Here is a 20115-nt window from a genome sequence, read left to right as displayed (position 1 = left end):
CTGTGGTCTTGACTTGTTTTACAGATGGACAGAAATGTTCCAGGGTTTCAAAATTTTAGGAAAGATAGAGAAAGATGTAAAATGGGGAGTGGGGAGTTGTACTATCAATCAGTGGCAACATAACTGCACTCAGTGGGGATATAATGATAGGCTCATCCACTGAACCTTTAAGGGTAGAACTCAAAAATAAGGAAGATGCATTTGGTCTAATGGGTTTATAGTACGTACCCGCCAATAGCCAGCGGGAAATGAGGAGCCGATCCGAGGCTGTTCGGAAAAGGTGTTAAACAAAAGGTTTTGGTAACGGTGACTTCAATTTCCCTAATATGGACTGACACCTCCTGAGTGCAAGAATTTTAATGGGGCAGAATTTGTCAGGAGCGTCTGGGAAGCATTTTAAAATCAATATGTAGACGGTCAGAAAGGAGGTAGGGCAGGCTTGATCTGGTGTTGGGTAAGGAGCCTGGCCTTTCAGTGAGAGAACAGTCAGGGAATAGCGATTATAGCTGATTATTTTTTAAGACAGCTATAGATAAGGACAAGTACAGACCTTGTGGTGGAGTATGAAACTGGAATAAGACAAATGACATGAGTATTAAGCAGGAACTAGGGAGAGTTAATCGGAGGCAGCCGTGTTTGGGCAAGTCCACATCTGGCACTTGGAGGGTGGGAAGTGCACAGAGTACAGGATGGGAATGTTCCAGTAAGAAAGGATAATGAGAATGGCACGGTTAGGGAACTTAGGGTGGTTGCGAAGAAAAAGAACTTCACGAATTACATTGTATACATTGCCCTGACATTAAACATACCTATTGAAACCAATTGAGAGATGTGAATTTCATCAAGAAGAAAAATAAAGCATATGTAAGGTTGAGGAAGTACAATTGAACAGAGTCCTTGAGGATTATAAAGAAGCTAGAAAAGAATTTAAGAAAGGAATTAGGAAAGCCAGTAAGGGCCATGAAAAGTGGTATGTAGGAATCCCAGGTGTTCTATACACACGTTAAGAGCAAGAGGGTAAATAGGACAAGGGTAGGAGTAGTTAAAGATGAAGGGTGAACAAATGCTTGGAGGTGGATGATGTAGTTAGGAAAATCAGTGTGGAGCATACTAATACGCTAGGATATTTTAGATAAAGGAGGTAGTGTTGGGTCTCTTAAAAAGATCTTTAAGGCAGATAAGTCCCGAGAGCTTAGTGGGATATTGGGAGAGGCAAGATATGAGAGGCTGGCGGAGGGAAGGAACGCCTTACACCTCCTTTGGTAGAGACACATCTCCACCCTGCCACCTGGTGCCTAAGAAAATTAAGTTAATGTGCCTTGTTTACTACTGCCTGGTGGCTCAAACATCTACTGATGTGAGGCACTTCGAGAAGCTGCTCATGACCCACATCAGCCCAGTCTTTCACTGCAATTCGCCTACCAGTGAAATGGGTCAACAGTGGACACCATCTCTCTGGCCCTATGCACATCTCTGTTGCATGTGAACAGTAAACAGTAGGCTAAAGATTAAAAAGGAGCTTTTTTTTTGTCACACGTCAACGACCAACGCAGACTGAGTGTGTGCAGGGGGGGAGACCGCAAGCGTTGCCATGATTCGGGCGTCAACGTAGCATGCATGTAACTTACTGACCCTAACCTGTACATCTTTGGACTGTGGGGGGAAACTGGAGCACCCAGAGGAACTGGGTGAACTTACAAACTCCTTACGCTGGGGTATTCTCTACAGTTACCTGGTGAGGTATCCATAGCCTTTGGCCAGGAGCAGATGTCATCAGGTGCTGCCCAACCTTCACAGAGTGCTTTGACCTTTAACCACTACACTCTCTAGTTGGCAGATCAGCAGTGGTGATCAAGTCCCTGCCCATCTGTTCCTGATTTCCAGCTCAACTCCTCTCGCCTGCTTTATAAACAGCCAGAGACTCTTTCTATTTCCACCCCCACTCTGCGGGCTGCTTGGTTCTTGCTCTTTTCATCAAGGCCCAGCGCAGACAAGCAACGTCCATGCTGACCTGCCCGAGAACCCTCTGTAGCCAATCTCCACAGGGAATAGCCACGTCCGCCATCCTTTGTCCCTGCACTCCTGGATTAAGGACTGGTACTTCAGGGCCTTCCTTTCGTGAGCCTTGCATCCTTCCTCCCACAGTACTGTGAGCTCCAACAAGATGATTTTCTTGTCAGGACTGCTTAAGAGTTTTGGCACAAAACATGACTGTACTCCTTTCTGTAGATGTTTCCTGGCCTGCTGAATTCCTCCAGCATTTTGTGTGTGTTACATGCTACACTCTCATTTATTGATTACATCAGGGCCTTCAATCCTACACCTGATAAAGGGTCTCAGCTTGAACTGTGACTGTTTAATTCCCCTCCACAGATGCTACCTGAGCTGCTGAATTCCTCCAGTATTTTCTGAGCCATACTTTTTAACTTGAGTCCAGTATTTCCATGGCTGACCCACTGGTTCTGCCCACTAACCCAGGTATCTTTTGTCATAGCACCGCCTATGAGCTGGGAGAGAATCCTGCCTTTTCAGGCAGCTCCCTTACCTTTTTTGGTCACCAGCTGGGGGGAAGCGGAGGGGGGTGGGGGTGAGGAATTACCTTTTGTCTCTCTGGTTCTCTCTGATCAGCAGCGTTGCTTCCTCAATCCTCGACATTTTATGCTGGTTACAAAGGAGCTTCACACCTCCATATAATCTCACTAAACTGGTTTCAGTACTTTCTTCTCAATACCTGCAAGTTCTATCGTTTCCTGTCCCCCCGCTGCTCCACTTGCCCCAAGGCCTGAGCGTCTCAGTGTGTGGCCCTGGGAACATCCCGTAGATCAGAAATGCACTGGTGCACAGCTGCTGACCATGAACTGGGACCCTCGCAACCTTCTCCATCTTTGCAGATCCATAGTCTGCAAAGACGTGGATGACTATCTCTCCCACTGCAGCTGTCGGGGTCATTGCGCGCTGTGGTTGATATTCTGTCCATTCAGGAAGGATCTGACTGTGAGGGCCCCTCTTACCACCAGACAAGAGAGGTTTTGGTGCTCGTTGACCATAAAGCATAGTAGCAGAATTACACCATTTGGCCCATCGAGTTTATTTTATCATTCGAATGTGACTGATTTATTTTCCCACTTAACTCCAATCTCCTGCCTTCTCCCTTTTAACTTTTGACAGCCTTAGTAGTCAAGAAACTATTGATCAGGGGGTGAAACCATGTCTCTGCTAAAGGAGGTGTGAGGTGCTCCTTCCCTCAGCTAGCCTGCTGGTCACCCTGGGGCAAGGTGTAGGACCTGCTTAGCCCCCCGATCAGGGTCACGTGATGCCACAGGAGCAGGTGGTGGATGGTCATATGAGAAGCTGGTGCACGTCACAAGTTCTGGTTATGCGACCACTGACAATCTCTGAAGAGTATTGATAGTAGTGGGGTCACCTGATTGTGAAGACTCCGGCCAGAAGAAGGCAATGGCAAACCACTTCTGTAGAAAAAATTGCCGCGATCAATCATGGTCGTGGATAATATTTGTCCATGTCATACGACACAGCACGTAATGATGATGTTGCGCAACGTCTCCTTTACACGACTTGGCCTCCACAAACGTCTGTAGCAATTAATTCCACAGATTCATCACCCTCTCTCTAAAGAAATTCCTTCTGATGTCCATTCAATATTCGGTAGTTGTTGAAGACCAAGGCCTCACTCTCACAACAGTTGACTCTCTCCTCTGATCCCAAATCGAACTGACCACAGATTTGGCAATATAAAATAACTCTAAATCCATCCATGGATTCAGAGACATAAACCTATTTATTCAAACCCGATCTTCTGTGGAGAATCTATTTCTTCCTCTAGGTAATGCTTTAGACTTTTTAAACATAATGACAACAATAAATTAATAACTACAATAATTGCCTATTTTTAGATTTTGAGTCTAGACAGGTAACTTTGCAGAATTATGTATTTACAATGGTAACACATTCCACCTAGCAGAATTATATTGGTTGGCGGGGTAGCCTGGGTGGGGAGGGGGTCAGGGTAATGCTATTACAGTGGCAGCAACCTGGGTCCCGTTTCGCATCTGGTCTTCATGAAGATTGTATGTTCACTTTGTGCCAATATGGCTCCGAGTGATCTGGTTTCCTCACACGTTGCAAAGATGTATGGGCTGGTGTGTTACAAACACAAGAAAATCTGCAGATGCTGGAAATCCAAAGCAACACGTACAACGTGCTTCAGGAACTCAGCAGGCCAGGCAGCATCTATGGAAAAGAATAAACAGTCGACATTTCAGGCCAAAACTCTTCATCAGCATTGGAAAGGAAGAGGAGAAGTCAGAATGAGAAAGTAGGGGAGGGGAGGAGGAAGTACAAGATGGCAGGTGATAGGTGAAACTAGGAGGGGGAAGGGGTGAAGTGAAGAGTTGGGAAGTTAATGGATGAAAGAGATAAAGGGCTGGAGAAGAGGGTAGGAGACCGTGGAAGAAAAGGAGGGGGGAGGAGCACCAGGAGGTGGTAATGGGCTGGTCAGAAGGGAAGTGAGAGAGGGAAGCGAGAACGGGGAATGGTGTGGGGGGGAGGGGTGCGCTCAGTTACCGGAAATAGAGAAATCGATGTTTATGCCATCAGGTTGGAGGCTACTGAGACGGATATAAGGTGTTGCTCCTCCAGTCTGAGTGTGGACTCATCCTGGCATGGACTGACACGTCAGAGTGGGAAACGGAAGTAGAATTGGCCACCGGGAAACCCCGTTTTATGTGGCAGACAGAGCATAGGTGCACCGCGAAGCGGTCTCCCAATTTAAGCTGGGTCTCATCGATATACAGGAGGCCACAATGGGAGCACTGGACACAGCATGATCCCAACGGTAGACTAGCAGTTGAAGCGTCGCCTCACCTGGAAGGACAGTTTGGGGCCCTGAATGGTAGTGAGGGAGGAGTGTAGGGGCAGGGGTGGCACTTGTACCACTTGCGATGGCAAGTGCCATGAGGGAGATCAGTGGGGAGGGACAAGTGGACAAGGGAGTCATGTAGGAAGCGATTCCTGGGCAGAAAGTGAAAAGTGAAAGGTGTGTGGTTAGCGGGTTAATTTGTCACTCGGTGTAAATGGGGGCTGCAGGTTCGGCCTGTGTTGTATCTCAGAATAAATTTAAAAATATCTTATATTTAAATACTGATCTGGGAACATCTAAGTACAAACTCCAGTCACCTAAATTATACCTCCTTTGTTATTGTGTTGAGGGATAGTTTCCTGAATATAAAAGCGAGGCCATATCGTAAAAGTGATCAAACAGACATGTTCTGACCTGTGCTGTAATGATGCGCTAATTAAAGGAATGTCCACTTAATGCCTTCCCTGAGCACCCTCTGAAAGTTTCAGTGGTCACCAGTTAGTGTGGAGGTCCTCCATTGACTTCCCCATCGGTAGAGAATCAGAATAACCCACACCAAATAATTGGTTTCAATAGTCTCAGACTATCCGTTGAATTGTGAGCAGGTTTTATTTCCTAAAGACTGGTTCTCGTCTAATTAATACGTATCCTTTATCCATGCCAGAACAATCCCGACTCCCGGTGGGCATCATGGTAGCATAGTGGTTAGTCCAAGACGATTACCGCTTGGGTCATAGTTCAGAGTTCAGATCTGGTGTCCTCTGTAAGGAGTTTGTATGTCCTCCCTGTGGAATGTGTAGGTTTTCTCCAAGTGTTCTGGTTTCCTCCCACAGTCCAAAAATGTCCCAAGACTAAAAACAACACCAAAGGAAAGCAAGTGGGGTGGGCTCTACATTGAAAAAAAACCAGGACATTTGCACAAGGCCAGATGCTGTTGCAATAGTTTTTAGGCTAAGCTGGAGGTCTGGACCATGAATCCATAATAATGATTCAAATCCCACCATTCAACTGAAGGCAACAGAAGGGAAGAAATATTTCAAACTTGCCTAGGCAAAAGTAGCCTTCTCCTCTGACAATAACTGCAAAATTACTGGATTATTGTACGAGCCCACAGTTCACTATTGTCCTACAGGCAAGAACATTCTTTCCTGCTGTGACCTGGGGGGTGACTCCAGTCCCATCACAATGGCTTCAGGGCCAGTTTAGGGAGAGAGAATAACGTCTGACATTCTGAGCGACAATCTGTGGAAGTCGAACTAAGTGAAAGGAAAACCGCTTAGAATTTTCTTTCAGTAGGTGGTAGGAACAGGACTAGGTATTTCGCTCCCCTCACCACCACCACCACCACCACCACCACCACCACTTTACTGTCGTTCGATGAGTTCATCTCCAACTAACACTTTTCTAGCTAACAGGTGGGGCAGGGGGATCTGAGTTGGGGCTATATGGAGGCGGTATTGGTAACCACTTTATATCAGTGATAACTCATCACGCCAGGATCACGTGTAGTTATGACAGGGGGTAGCATGGGAAAGGAAAGAGTTCGTTGCTGAATTTACCCCGTCAACAGGTTGATGCAAATTGGAGACAGAGGAGAGGCGAACAGCGGAGAAGAGGACAGGATTACAGTAGGGCATTAAAAAAAAATCTCCGCTACTAACTCCTACTTTGCTCTGCCAGTGCGCCTCAGTTTGCAGAGTGATTAGTGATAGTGCGCTATCAGAAGATGCCACCTTTTGGACGAAGTGTTAAACTGGAGTCTCCATCTGCTCGCTGAGGTCATAGAGCTTTCTAAACGAGGAGCAGGCGAGCTGACTGCGGAGCCTTACTTCACCTACTGCGCTCCTTGTGTTAAACATCAATCGAAGTACCTGCCCTAAGGCAATAAATTCAACATTACGATTTTCATTTTCTTTTGTAATTTATTTTTTTTATTTGAAGTTCATCAAACAAACATTTCCATGAGATGTATTTCAGACATCTGTAAATCTTTAAAGCACGCAGAAGGAGGTGGAAGGATATGTGGAAATGGAGCCGGTTTGCAGTAATCCAGTGACAATGATACGCGGGGCAGAGAGCTGCTGCTTCCATCCTGCAGCCCGATCCCGCTCTGCGGGCAGGCCTTGTGGTCAAGCCATTGAGTTTACTCCCGCGCCCTGACCAAACGGTGTCACTGACACCCCCATTAATCCCACTTCGCTTGCCAACCAACCCCCTGACACATTGCTCCCTTCAAATTCCCAGCCGGGTTCCAGCCTTCCGCAACCCGATGTTCTTCACCACCCCCTCCCTCCCTTCCCCTCGCTCCGTTTCATCCCCCACCAGCAATACAGCAACCCGCTCCAGCACTCGATAGACAGTTGCGGCAGCCAATGGCAGAGGTCCGACTTGCAGCGAATGCCTTAATGGGCGGTGGGCGCCGGCGAAGGGCGGGTCCAATCTGTAACCATTTAAAAGACTGAGGCAGCGACTCTTTCCCGTAGGAAGTGTCTGATTGTCAAGGGAAGGGGAGGCGAGGCAGGACTCCGGCGTGGGGAGGGTTCTGCCGCCCGCGCTGACACAGGGGCCAGGCGGGGTTCAGAGCGCTTGTCGCGGCTGGTCCTGACCCGCGGCTGAGATATGAGCGAGAGTCTGGAGCCAGGAGTTGGGGGTCAGGGGCAGGGGAAAGAGGAGGCGAGGGACGGCGAACCGGCCCGTCAGCCTCTGACAGAGAGCAAGGAGGCGCTGAATGGTGAGGTGGGAGCGAACTCGGAGACCCAGCTGCGTCTGGCAGGGGGAGAGACCACCCATAACCATGATCCCGGCGGTGGGCCTCCTTCTACCCCCGACCCGGGGACGGCGCCCGGACAGGTCGACCCTCCCGAGGGGGGCTGGGGCTGGGTGGTGATGTTGGCTTCCATGTGGTGTAACGGCTCGGTCTTTGGCATCCAGAACTCTTTCGGGCTACTGTATCTGTCCCTGCTGGAAAATTTCGGGGGCACAGAAGACAAACATCTGCAGTTTAAGACAGGTAAGAGACAAGAGCTGCTCGTGTACACTATGCCCCAGCCCGCTGCTGTGCGGCGAGCGTACGTTTCAGACCCAGAATTAGGTTTAGTAACCCGGGCACATGCCGTGAAACTTCGCTGTTCCTGTAATATGGGTTACGCGCTTATACCTGCCGGCCTGTCCGATGTGCTGGTGCCTTTTGGCTGGCTTATGATCGTCCTCCCCGTTAGGGCACTCGTTGCTTGTGGAGTGGATGGGGAGTGTGCCACCTCTCTTAAATCCCCTAAGGTTGCTGTTACGTTCAAAGTTAATGTGCTAAATTCTTGTCCAAGACAATTCTGTTATTTCAGGACCGTTGTTTTCATAATTGAGATAATCAACCAGTGATTTGCATTGCCAGCATTACATTATCGGTGAAAATATTGACATTAGTCCATATATTTCAATATGTTAATAGTTTGGAGCTTCGCAGAAACCGGTAGAGCACATAACTAATCAGTAGGATTGTAGTTTGTATTCTGAGTATTTCAGGTTGGTATAATTGCAGCATCTGAGAAAGAAACCGCTGGGATGGGTTCCCTTGTCACCTGTATTGAACAGAATTGAAGAGGAAGACACTAATTCTTTGAAACGTAACGTGCAAGAAAACAGATTGTGGTGCTGATGAATGATTCAAATGTGTGATCCAGCATTGGCAGTCACACAGTGAACACCGCGGGGCTATTTAATAGGTGTGACTATAGTCATAGAAACATGATTCTCAGTACCTTTGGCCGCCTCATTTGCGCACTCTCTGGTGTCGGCACTGAAGCGAGAATCTGGATCGGAGACGAGCGGTGCAGGAATTCACCGGGTTGGGCGACATCAATGGCAGCAGATGCAGGGGTCCCAAAATAGTGATCATCCCTTTGCCTTGAAAATACAGTAGCTCTGTAGTTTGCTTGTGAGCCTGTGGTATAAATTGCATCATATCCCACATGGTATATGTGTAATTGGGTATCCACCATGATGCCAGTGCTGCCAATTCGGAGTTTGGGTTTGTGGGCAATACTGGTTTAATTTCATGTGTTCAGAATAGTTACTGATACCACTTATCACTGTTTAACAAGTGACGAGCTTTCTGTAGCAGTTTCAAGTTGGAGGTGGTGACTCCAGAATCGGAATCGGGTTTACTATCACCGGCATGGGTCCTGAAGTTTGGTAACCTAACAGTTCAATGCAATACATAATCTAGAAGAGAAAAAATAATAAATTGCAGTATATGTGTATTGAATGGATTATAATTGTACAAAATGGAGAAATAAAAATATATTAAAGTGAGGGAGTGCTCAAGGGTTCAATTTAGGAATCGGATGGCTGAGGAGAGGAAGCTGTTCCTCAGTCGCTGAGTGTGTGCCTTCAGGCTTCTGTATTTCCTACCTGATGGTAACAGTGAGAAAGGGGCATGCCCTGGGTGCCGGAAGTCCTCAATAATGGACACTGCCTTTCTGAGACACTTGCTTAGCCTGCTGACTCCAAGGCTTCTCGATGAAACGCTGGGTGCATTTAGGGACCATGGGGTAAATGGGGAGTCTGGACAGAGGCTGCTTGATGTTGTTGCTGAAAAAGAAGGGAATTCAATTGGCCTTACTTACCCAGGTATTGTAATACCCTCAGCTGGCGCTTGGCAAGCAGCAACCTGTGAGCTGTCGATGCTTTCCCAATCTGAATGGGTCCGCACAAAGGGTTAACGCTTCTGATGAAAGAAGTGCTCTAACAAAGTGTCTGCAGATGCTGTCTGACCTGCTGAGGGCCTTCAGCATTTTCAGACAGACAGGCATACTTTATTGATTTTTTTTTGTATCCCAGGATTTTTTCAGCATCTGTATTTTGATTGTCCCAAGAAGGGACTGCAGTGCTGGTTGCTGTCAAACCCACTATCACAATGGACTTCCAGGCTCTTTAAAAGAGCATCTGGAGAAAATGCCCAGTGCTTTACACACATCACACCAACCTTTGAGTGCTGAATGTCTTTCTGGAATTTTAACAGTGTTGTATGTTTGCAAGTTCTTGCAGTTTGCTGTTCATTCATGGGAATGGAAAAAATTTCCAGGTATCTGAGAGAGTGTCAAATGTTTCAGCATCTCATTTAGATGAGCAGGAGGAGGAGGTTGTGGGTTTGTTAGGATTTTTAAGTACTGGGCAAAGGTCTTAGCTAGGGTGCTGAAGACACTTTTGCACTGTACTGCATTTGCCATGGAGTGGAGAGTGAGTTTGTAAATCTTGAGGGAATGTTGGGAATTGGGAGGGTAAAGTGCCATGGGAGGGGTGTGGGGCAGGTGGCAGAGAAGTAGTGGCAGGGGGTGGTGTGGGTGCAGACACACCCAGCCTTGAGGTGCCAGGCAAGGTGACTTGATTCCAAAGAATTGGTTTATTGATCATTACAGGATGGCTCTGATGCTTCCTGCTCCTTATCTCTCCCTTCCCCTGTCTCCTTTCCACTCTCGGTTTGAAATGGAGTCCCATATCAGAATCACTAACGTGGGTCATGAAATGTTTTTTTTGTAACAGATGTACAGTTGTGATATAATATATAAAATTACTGTAGTACTATGCAGAAGGTTTGGGCACCCTAACTATATATATATATATCTATATATGTATATAATATATATATATATGATTTGCACAGTACTGTAGGCTGGTCCATCATGCACAATGCCATTAAGTGAGCACAACTGGTATGTGGCCGTAAGCAAGGCATCAGGGTAATACAGTAACACCCACTATCATGTTGCCAAAATTCCTTGGCTGCCTCCTGTGCCAGTTGCAGACTGTACCGCTTTAACATGGGTGTTGCCTGGATGGGTGTAGTAGCAAGGGCATTGGTGGGAGAAAATGAGGCACCATAAGTTCAGGGCTGATCCTTCACCTCAACGCTTTCCTGCACCAGCCCCACTTCCTTTGATTCCCTTAATATTAGTGACTTTTCCATGAATATTCTCAGTAACTGAACATCCACTCCCCTCTTGGCTGAAGAATTTCAGTAGTTTATTGTCTTCCGAAATAGTTTCTCATTTGTCCTGAACAGTTGACCCTTTAGTGAAGTTGTGACCCCTGGTTTTTTGCAGTCCCTGTCAGTTCAAAATAACATTTATTATCAGAGTACATGCATGTCACCACATACAACTCTGAGATTCTTTATCTGTGGGCATACTTAGCAAATCTATAGAATAGTGACTGTAAACAGGATTTATAAACTGAAAGCAAACTGTACTAATGCAGATATAAATAACAAGAATGAAATAATATGGCATCTGTTACATAACTACACTCACTTAAGGATTCCTATATTGTTATCTCCTTTTGTTCAAGAGCATGGTGGTTGAGGGGTAGTAACTGTTCTTGAACCTGGTGATGTGAGTCCTGAGGCTCCTGTACCTTCTACCTGATGGCAGCAGCGAGAAGAGAGCAAGGCCTGGGTGCTGAGGTTCTTTGATGATGGGTCCTGCTTTTCTACGACAATATTCCATGTAGATGTGCTGAATGGTTGGGAGGGTTTTACCCATGATGTAGTTGGCTGAATCTGCTAGGATTTTCCGCCCAAAGGCATTGGTGTTCCTGTACCAGGCCATAATGCAACCAGTCAGCTCACTTTCCACCACACCTCTATGGAAGTTTACAAAAGTTTTTGATGACATGCTGAACCTCCGCAGTCTCCTGAGGAAGTAGAGGTGTTGTCGTGCTTTCTTGGAGATAATATTTATTTAGTCAGGTCCCACTGGATGTGAGGACAAAGGGTGAATTTATGAGAAATTGTGCAAGTTCGTTCTGAGTGGAACTGCTGCCGTAAAACAGCCCACAACTTGTTTGCTGATCATGTCAACTTTGACTAATTCCATCTATGCCCTACCTGCATGGTCACATAACTCCCTTCAACTTGGCCATTGTATCTACTATCATTTCTATATGTGACCCATAGCCATGATGGCAGACTGTTTGTATGGCATGACCGGTCTGAGTTACAGTGCAGTAGAAACTGCAATATTAAATCCATTTATGTTCAAACGTAATAGTAATCCACTCATCGACCTTGCAGCCCGAACCCCGTGTTAGCTCCTGAACATCGTGATCTCCGTGTTTGCTCGTACCGACTCCAAGCTTTACAGTTGGTTTGCTTGCCATCTATGCCTGCTGGTCTCGATTTTCCAGTACTCCCAGAGAAGCATTGCACTGAAATTCTCACCTTTGTTTTCCAGTCCACAGTCCATTTTAGAGCAGCTTCCTAACCCTTTCTGTGCCAATACTAGGTTTGTATTAAAAGAGGGGTTCCATGGAAACCACCCCCCTCCCCCAGATTGGGAACCCCTGATCTATGTTCACACCCTTTCTATCTCTGCTCTGCATTCCAAGTCTGGCTTGTAAGTCATTCTGGAATTTGATCATTTTTGACATTGATTATTTTCATCTGATGGAGACTTTAACTGGAGTTTCTGTTCTAAACTGTAAGCTTCATTTCCCACCCCCCCCCTTTCAAAACCTGCTTCTTTGTCTAGACTAATGGTCCAGTACCCATTCACCTTGTGTAGGTGGGTGTCAGTTTTTGCTTTAAGTCTCACATTCTAGTGTAGAATAGCGTGTTGCCTAGAATAAGAGTTGAATAAGAAGGTGCATTGACTGGTACAGGTAGTGACAACACTCTTTGTCCGTGAGCTGCAAATACACAGGTGATACTCACCTATGTCAACACTGGGAGGGAGGTTCCACATGTGGGCTGTATAGAATCATCGGTAATAGTTATGCTTTGTATGTTAATTGGCACTGTAGTTGGGTGGCGGGATGTTACTGCTCTGCCTGCTGGATGCTTAGGAATTGATCCCTGGAAATGTGTAGTGTTCCTGCTACTGGCCCACAGAAGTGATCTGAGTTGTGAATCTGGTCTCTCCCACAACAGAATTTTTTTTTGATATGGGAACTTGTCGCTTTGGCGATCACTGACCATTTTTACATGAACCGCCGAAGCTGAGTGGGTTGATGAATTTGCCGGGCCCAGTTGGTTAACTAATTTTCAGGACCGGACCGGGCGGGGTTAAGGATTTGTCTTGACGTGGTTGGTTACCGAATGTGGTACGGGCAGCCCCTGTGTTACGAGGAGCAGGGTTTGCATTCCTGAAAACAGTCTGAATAATAATATTCTGCAGTGTGAAGCTGCTTCATCTGTGAGATCCAAGAGATGAGAGTTAGGAAAAAAATACTATTTACTGTTTTCCACATCGATCCGGTGGGAGAAAATTTTGTTAAGTGTATCAGATTTTTGGCTCTTGATTTGTGAATTCCATGAGGACAAATTTCTGTTAACCCAAGTGGCTTCAACAGAAGGGTTGACTGTAATGCACTCTCTGAATCCTTGCAAGCACTTCTAATACACACACCGGTGTGGAAAGTTGTGTTCAGTCTCTGGATCAGACTTAATTGTCACTTGCCATGTGTAAAACTGTAGGGACCTGCTTCTGATTATTTTGCCTTGAAATCTGGGTTTGAGATAATCAGATTAACTACATATCATCTTTTATAGGTTATGTGTAAATATTTTGGTTATGTCACTGCCATAATTTAACTGTTGTCATCAAAGGTTGTATTACCATCGGTTTTGAGATATCAAAGTTCCTGAAAGTCACTGACATTTAATTGCACGCATGAAGCCTCTATAATTTTAATGTCTCTCTCCGTATTGTGATGATTGTTACTTTAACAATGACGTGAGGTGGGGGGGTGGAATCTAACTTAATTAGATGGGTGTTACTATGTCTAAATTGGCTAGGATCTTTTGCCATTTATAGACTTTTCTGGCATAGATCTCAACTAAAAGGGAAGATGGTAACTTAGTTTGGAACGGTATTGGGGTGTATCTGAGGTTTGGGGGAATGGGTAGGGATGGGGCAGTGATTTCACATCATGGATACGACCTTTGGTTGCACAATGCGCCATGATGGATGACTTTCCAGGGCTGCCTCCATCTGCCAAAATGAAGCTGGGCACAGATTTGGAGGACCAGTATCTCATTCTGCCTTTCCACTCTCCAATATGATGGCATTAACACTGATTTCTCCAAATTCCAATAATCATTTCCCCTCTTTCCTCTGATTCTGCTGTCTCCTGTCCTTTCCCTCCCTGCACTCCCAATCTGCACATCACCTTTGCCTTTGCTCATCAAGTCTGTCTTGTAGACACCGACACCCAGCCCATTGTCATTATTGCCCAGCTATATTCCAAGAACCACCCCTTGCCCAAAGTTGGTGACTAGATGCTGGAGTACCTCCACTATGACTCAAGAATGCAGAGGCTCTACACAATCAAACAAGGGGCTGTGAATGCAGAAGATAAAACACTTGGTTTTTAAGGGATATTTTAGATGCAGACAGGGAGCCTGTTGCCTCTGAATCTAAACCAGTCTTTCCATATTTTTTTTAACAATATACCTATGTGATGGGAAACAATGCAAAATATCAATGGTTTCTCATGTTTTATTCGTTTAAACATTAGCTTTCTGTGTGTCTCATTACTTCATGACAGCACTTATAAATGTGGGGCCATAAGCAAGAGTTGCTGTGTGGTGAACATTTTAAATTCTTTTACAGTGGGAAAATAAGAACAGTCAAAATACTAACGTCAACTTGAGCTTGGCTGGAATTTGTCAATATGGCCATGTGATTTTTGAGCTAACTGCTCAGATCTGTTGGTCAACTGTGTTGACTCAGTTGTGTTATGTTAAATCCAAGCTTTGCTGTAGAAATCCATGTTTGGGTTGTTTGGAGAAGAGCTAAAGGTACAGGTGTCCTTGGCCTGTATTTATTAATTACAGAGCATGTGAATATCGAATGGAAATGGTAAAATGAGATAACCGCTGCTTTTCAGAATGCATTCTCAATCAATGAGGAAGAAGTCTTTGAATTGAGCATCAGCTGTCTGAACTGGCTGTTGGGTGGTGTGAGAGGAAGTGTATTCTAAGAAGGAAGGTGGATTTGTTGGAAATAACAGGCCAGGTAGACAAAGGGAAGTTACAAACAAGAGAAAATCTGTTAGATGCTGGAAATCAGAGCAAAACACTCAACACACAGCAGGTCAGGTAGCATTTGGTGTGTTTGTCAGAGGAAGTTACTTACTTGAGATTGCTGGACATGTTTCCAAGCTTTGTATCTTCTGCTGGGAGGTGGAGAGGAAAGAATAACTGGGGTAGGAGCAGCCCATGATTATGTAGGCTGCTTTTCCCAAGGCAGAGAGAAGCGTTATTTGTCAGTGGAGGGGAGACTATTTCATAATGGATTAAGCTGCGGCCACAACTCACCACAGTTTCTAGTACTTCATCAAGAGCAATTAAACTCCAGTGAGTAAGAGGCCCAAGCTGCTTTATCATTCCTTGTAAGGCAGTCCCTTTATTGCAGAAATTGGCCCCCTGAACCTTCTCTGAACTGACTCCAGTTCCATAGATCCTTGGATAAGGAGATCAACGTGAGTTCCACACGTGCTCTCACTAACACAAGTTGAGCAGTTGCACTAAGCTCTCAGCCCTCCAACTAGATGATTCCTGCTCAACATCAGCAGCCTTCCCTGTTCTAGTACTACAACAAGAAAATGACCTTGACCCCTTACTCCCTTGGGTGACATTCCTAGCTTGCTATTCTTATCACTGTGCTGATTTTGCTTGAGCATTAGGCCTTGGATTGCTTTATTTCTAATTCTGCCTATCTGAGGGTTACAGGAAGTGAAGTTAGTTTTACCTTGTAGCGCACTGTGAAATCAGCTTTAGGTGGCTGGATTAACATATGGCAGACTGACTGAACTGTCCTTGTACTTTACAAGACTTCAGTGTTTCTTGTTAGTGGAATAGAATTGGAGCAATCATGTCGGTCATGTATGAAGAGCTGTGTTGGTTTTTAGCCAGTAGATCTTGGCAGGTTTTCACTGATGATGATGAGCCAGTGTTGCAATATTGAAGTTCAAGGAAAATTAATTATCAAAGTACAAATGACATCCCGAGATTTGTTTTCTTGTGGGCATACTCATTAAATCCAAGAAACCATAACAGAATCAGCAAAAGCTCACACCCAACAAGACAGAGATATACCCAATGTGCAAAAGACAACGAATTGTGCAAATTCAAAAGAAGAAGAAAATAAGCAAGCAGTGAATGTTGAGATCACGAGAAGAAGAATCCTTGAAAGTGAGTCCATAGCTTGAGGGAACAGGTCAGTGATTGGATGAGTGACGTTATTCCCACTGGTTCAAGAGCCTGATGGTTGAAGGTTAATAACTGTTCCTGACCCCAGTGCTGTGGGTTCTGGGACTCCTGTACCTCCTTCCTGAAGACAGCAGTGAGAGAAGAGTGTGGTCTGGATGGTGAGGGCCCTTGATGGTGATGCACCATCAATAACTCTGAGGCGTGGGTTAAGGTAGGCTTTTATTGGCTGGAAGAAAGCACAAGCAGCAAGTGACCATCATACAACATCCTGGAGACTGAGGAAGGGTCTGTGGCTCCAATCGCCTTTATACCGGGGTCTGTGGGAGGAGCCACAGGCACAGTCAGTGGGGGGGGGGGGGGGCGTGTCCAGACAGGTATACGTAGTTCATCACAGATGGGTACTGCTTCCCTGCACAGCATTTCATTTCGATGTGCTCAATTCTCAATAATAATAATAATATTAATAAGAAGAATTCAGAATAATTCACATGGCTTTGCATTGCCTTTCCATAGTTTGTTTGATAGTTGATGGTGATTGGGGTTATGCTAGATTCTCTTTTGTCGTATATTTCACATATTGGGTCAAATGAAGCCGTAAACATGTTCTGTGCTCCTAACTCTGCATTCATTGGTACATGCAAGGAGATGAGCATTCTTCATTGTTGCACACGTTGTTTCCTAGGCACTGAGGAATTTACATTTTGCATGATGCCCCTTTTGAGGTTATATGGTTTTGCCCGTGATGGACTGGGCCATATCAGCTGCTTTCTGCAGAGTTTTCATTCCTGGGCGTTGGTGGTTCCATTCCAAGCCATGATGCAACCAGTTAGTGTTGCCTCCACTGTACATCTGTCGGCGTGACATGCAGAATCTATCCAAACTTCTATAATCAGCTCTTTGGTTTTGCTGATATTGATTGAGAGGCTGTTGTTGTGGCATCAGTCTCCCTCCCATATGGTGACTCATCACCACCTTTGATTCAGCCAGTGACAGTGGTATCATCAGCAAACTTAAATACAGCATCAGAGATATACTTAGGTATACCTAGTCATACATATAAGTAGCGCATGGGGCAAAGTGCACAGCCTGTGGTCCACTTGTGCCAGTGATGAGTGTGGAGGAGATGTTGTTGTCAATCCGTACTAACCAGGATCTGCTATTGAGGAAATCAAGGATTTAGTTGCACAGGCGACAACACACGCAAAATGCTGGTAGAGCACAACAGGCCGGGCAGCATCTATAAGGAGAAGCGCTGTTGACGTTTCGGGCCGAGACCCTTCGTCAGGACTAACCGAAAGGAGAGATAGTAAGAGATTTGAAAGTAGTGGGGGGATGGGGAAATGCGAAATGATAGGAGAAGACTGGAGGGGGTGGGATGAAGCTAAGAAATGGAAAGGTGATTGGCGAAAGTGATACAGAGCTGGAGAAGGGAAAGGATCATGGGACGGGAGGCCTCGGGAGAAAGAAAGGTGAGGGGGGAGCACCAGAGGGAGATGGAGCCGGTACCCAGCTGGGTAGCCTCCAACCTGACGGCATGAACATTGACTTCTCTAACTTCCGTGAATGCCCCTCCTCCCCTTCTTACCCCATCCCTGACATATTGAGTTGTTTGCCTGTTTTCCATCTCCCTCTGGTGCTCTCCCCCCCATGATCCTTTCCCTTCTCCAGCTCTGTATCACTTTTGCCCATCACCTTTCCAGCTCTTAGCTTCATCCCACCCCCTCCGGTCTTCTCCTATCATTTTGCATTTCCTCCTCCCCCCACTACTTTCAAATCTCTTACTATCTTTCCTTTCGGTTAGTCCTGACGAAGGGTCTCAGCCCGAAACGTCTACAGTGCTTCTCCCTATAGATGCTGCCTGGCCTGCTGTGCTCCACCAGCATTTTGTGTGCGTTGTTGTTTGAATTTCCAGCATCCGCAGATCTGCTCAAGTTTAGTTGCACAGGAAGACCTTAGAGCTTAGTCATGAGTTGTGAGGGGACGATAGTGTTGAATGCTGAACTGTAGTTAACGAAGAACATCCTAATCTTCACTGTCCAGATGTTGCAGAGCTGTGGGACGAGCCAATGAAATCACATCTGCTGTTGACCTCTTGTGATGGTAGGAAAATTGGAGGGGATCCAATTCACTCCTCAGGCAGGAGTCAATATGCTTCATGACCAATGTCTTGAAGCTCTTCATCACAGTGGATGTAAGTGCTACTGGATGATAGTTGTTGAGGCAGGTCACCACATTCTTCTTGGGCACCAGTAAGATTGATGCCTGCTTGGGGCAGGTGGGTACCTCAGAAGCTAGAGGCTAAAGATAGCCACAAACACTCCAGCCAACTGATTAGGATAGGTCTTCAGTAGTCGGACAGGTACATCGTCGAGGTCAGATGGTTTTGGAGGATTCACTCCCCTGGACGATGTTCTCACATTGGCCTCAGAGACTGAGATTACAAGGACTAAGAGGGATGTGGGGGTTCATGAAGGCACCTCCCTGCTTTGTCGGTCAAAGTGAGCATAAAAGGCATTGAGCTCATCTGGGAGTAAAAACCTCATTGTCGTTTACGTTGCTTGTTTTTATTTTGTAGGAGGTGAGGGCGCTCAAGACCTGTCACAGTTGTCGAGCATCTCTCTGCGATTCGAGTTTAGCCCAGAACTACCACTTTGAGTGTGAAGTTGCCTTCTGGAGATTATACCTAGATCTCTTGTATTTTCTGGATAATAATTAACAGTAAAACTGGACCTGTTACAGAATAAAACAATGATCTTTAAGTCTAACTTAATTACAGCAAACCTAAGTTTTGCCCTGAACAATAGGGGAATGCTATAATGATAAATCAAGCCTCTGTATCTTGGTGCCATTCGTTACAGCTGCATCCGATTGTTGAGTCTTATCAGTGATTCCCTATTACCACATCAGAACAGGCTACATCCTCTATTACGAGATTTTAACCCGCTCTACATCAGCTGCAGGTTGGGGATGGAGTAATGGCAGATGAATTTTAACCCAGCCAAATGTTGCACATTGGAAGATCAAATGTGCAGAAGTTCGCTGATGACACGGCCATAGTGGGGTGTATCAGGAATAGTCAGGAGGAAGAGTATAGGAAACTGATACAGGACTTTGTGATATGGTGCAACTCAAACTACCTGCGTCTCAATGTCACCAAGACCAAGGAGATGGTGGTGGACTTTAGGAGACCTAGGCCTCATATGGAGCCAGTGATCATTAATGGAGAATGTGTGGAGCAGGTTAAGACCTACAAGTATCTGGGAGTGCAGTTAGACGAGAAGCTAGACTGGACTGCCAACACAGATGCCCTGTGCAGGAAAGCACAGAGTCAACTGTACTTCCTCAGAAGGCTGGCGTCATTCAATGTTTGTAGTGAGATGCTGAAGATGTTCTATCGGTCAGTTGTGAAGAGCGCCCTCTTCTTTGTGGTGGCGTGCTGGGGAGGCAGCATTAAGAAGAGGGACGCCTCACATTTTAATAAGCTGGTAAGGAAGGCGGGCTCTGTCGTGGGCACAGAACTGGAGAGTATGACATCAGTGGCAGAGCGGAGGGCGCTGAGTAGGCTACGGTCAATCATGGAAAACCCTGAACATCCTCTGCACAGCACCGTCCAGAGACAGAGAAGCAGCTTCAGCGGCAGGTTGCTGTCAATGCAAAGCTCCTCAGACAGGATGAAGAGATCATTACTCCCCAACGCCATTCGGCTCTACAACTCAACCACCAGGGGCAAGACATGTTAAGTGCCGGGGTTAGGACTGAGCTTAAGTTACCACTCAATGCACTTTAGTAAACTATTTAAGAACTTTTTAAAAGCTATTTATTAATGCTTTTTGGGAGGGTGATTTTAGATGCATATCATATTTATACTGAGTTAAATACTGTATGTAATTAGTTGTGCTACAATAAGTGTATGGGACACTGGAAAAATGTTGAATTTCCCCTTGGGGATGAATAAAGTATCTAACTATCTATCTATCTATCAAATGTAAAGGGGTAGTACTGTGTTAATGACAAGACCCTTAGAACAGTG

General features: G+C 45.7%; 1 protein-coding gene across 1 annotated transcript; it reads left to right on the top strand.

Moving 5' to 3' along the window:
- Positions 1-7373: 7373 nt before the first annotated feature.
- On the top strand, positions 7374-18740 carry LOC132401358 (monocarboxylate transporter 10-like). Its single transcript, XM_059983489.1, has 2 exons — positions 7374-7889; positions 18661-18740. The coding sequence occupies exons 1-2, from the start codon at positions 7499-7501 to the stop codon at positions 18738-18740; spliced, it is 471 nt and encodes a 156-aa protein (XP_059839472.1). The 5' UTR covers positions 7374-7498.
- The last annotated feature ends 1375 nt before the right edge of the window (positions 18741-20115 follow it).

The sequence above is a fragment of the Hypanus sabinus genome, chromosome 10 (assembly GCF_030144855.1).
Source record: "Hypanus sabinus isolate sHypSab1 chromosome 10, sHypSab1.hap1, whole genome shotgun sequence".
Lineage (NCBI taxonomy): Eukaryota > Metazoa > Chordata > Chondrichthyes > Myliobatiformes > Dasyatidae > Hypanus > Hypanus sabinus.
Note: the sequence above shows the minus strand (reverse complement) of the source record. Positions and strands in the feature narration are given on the sequence as shown.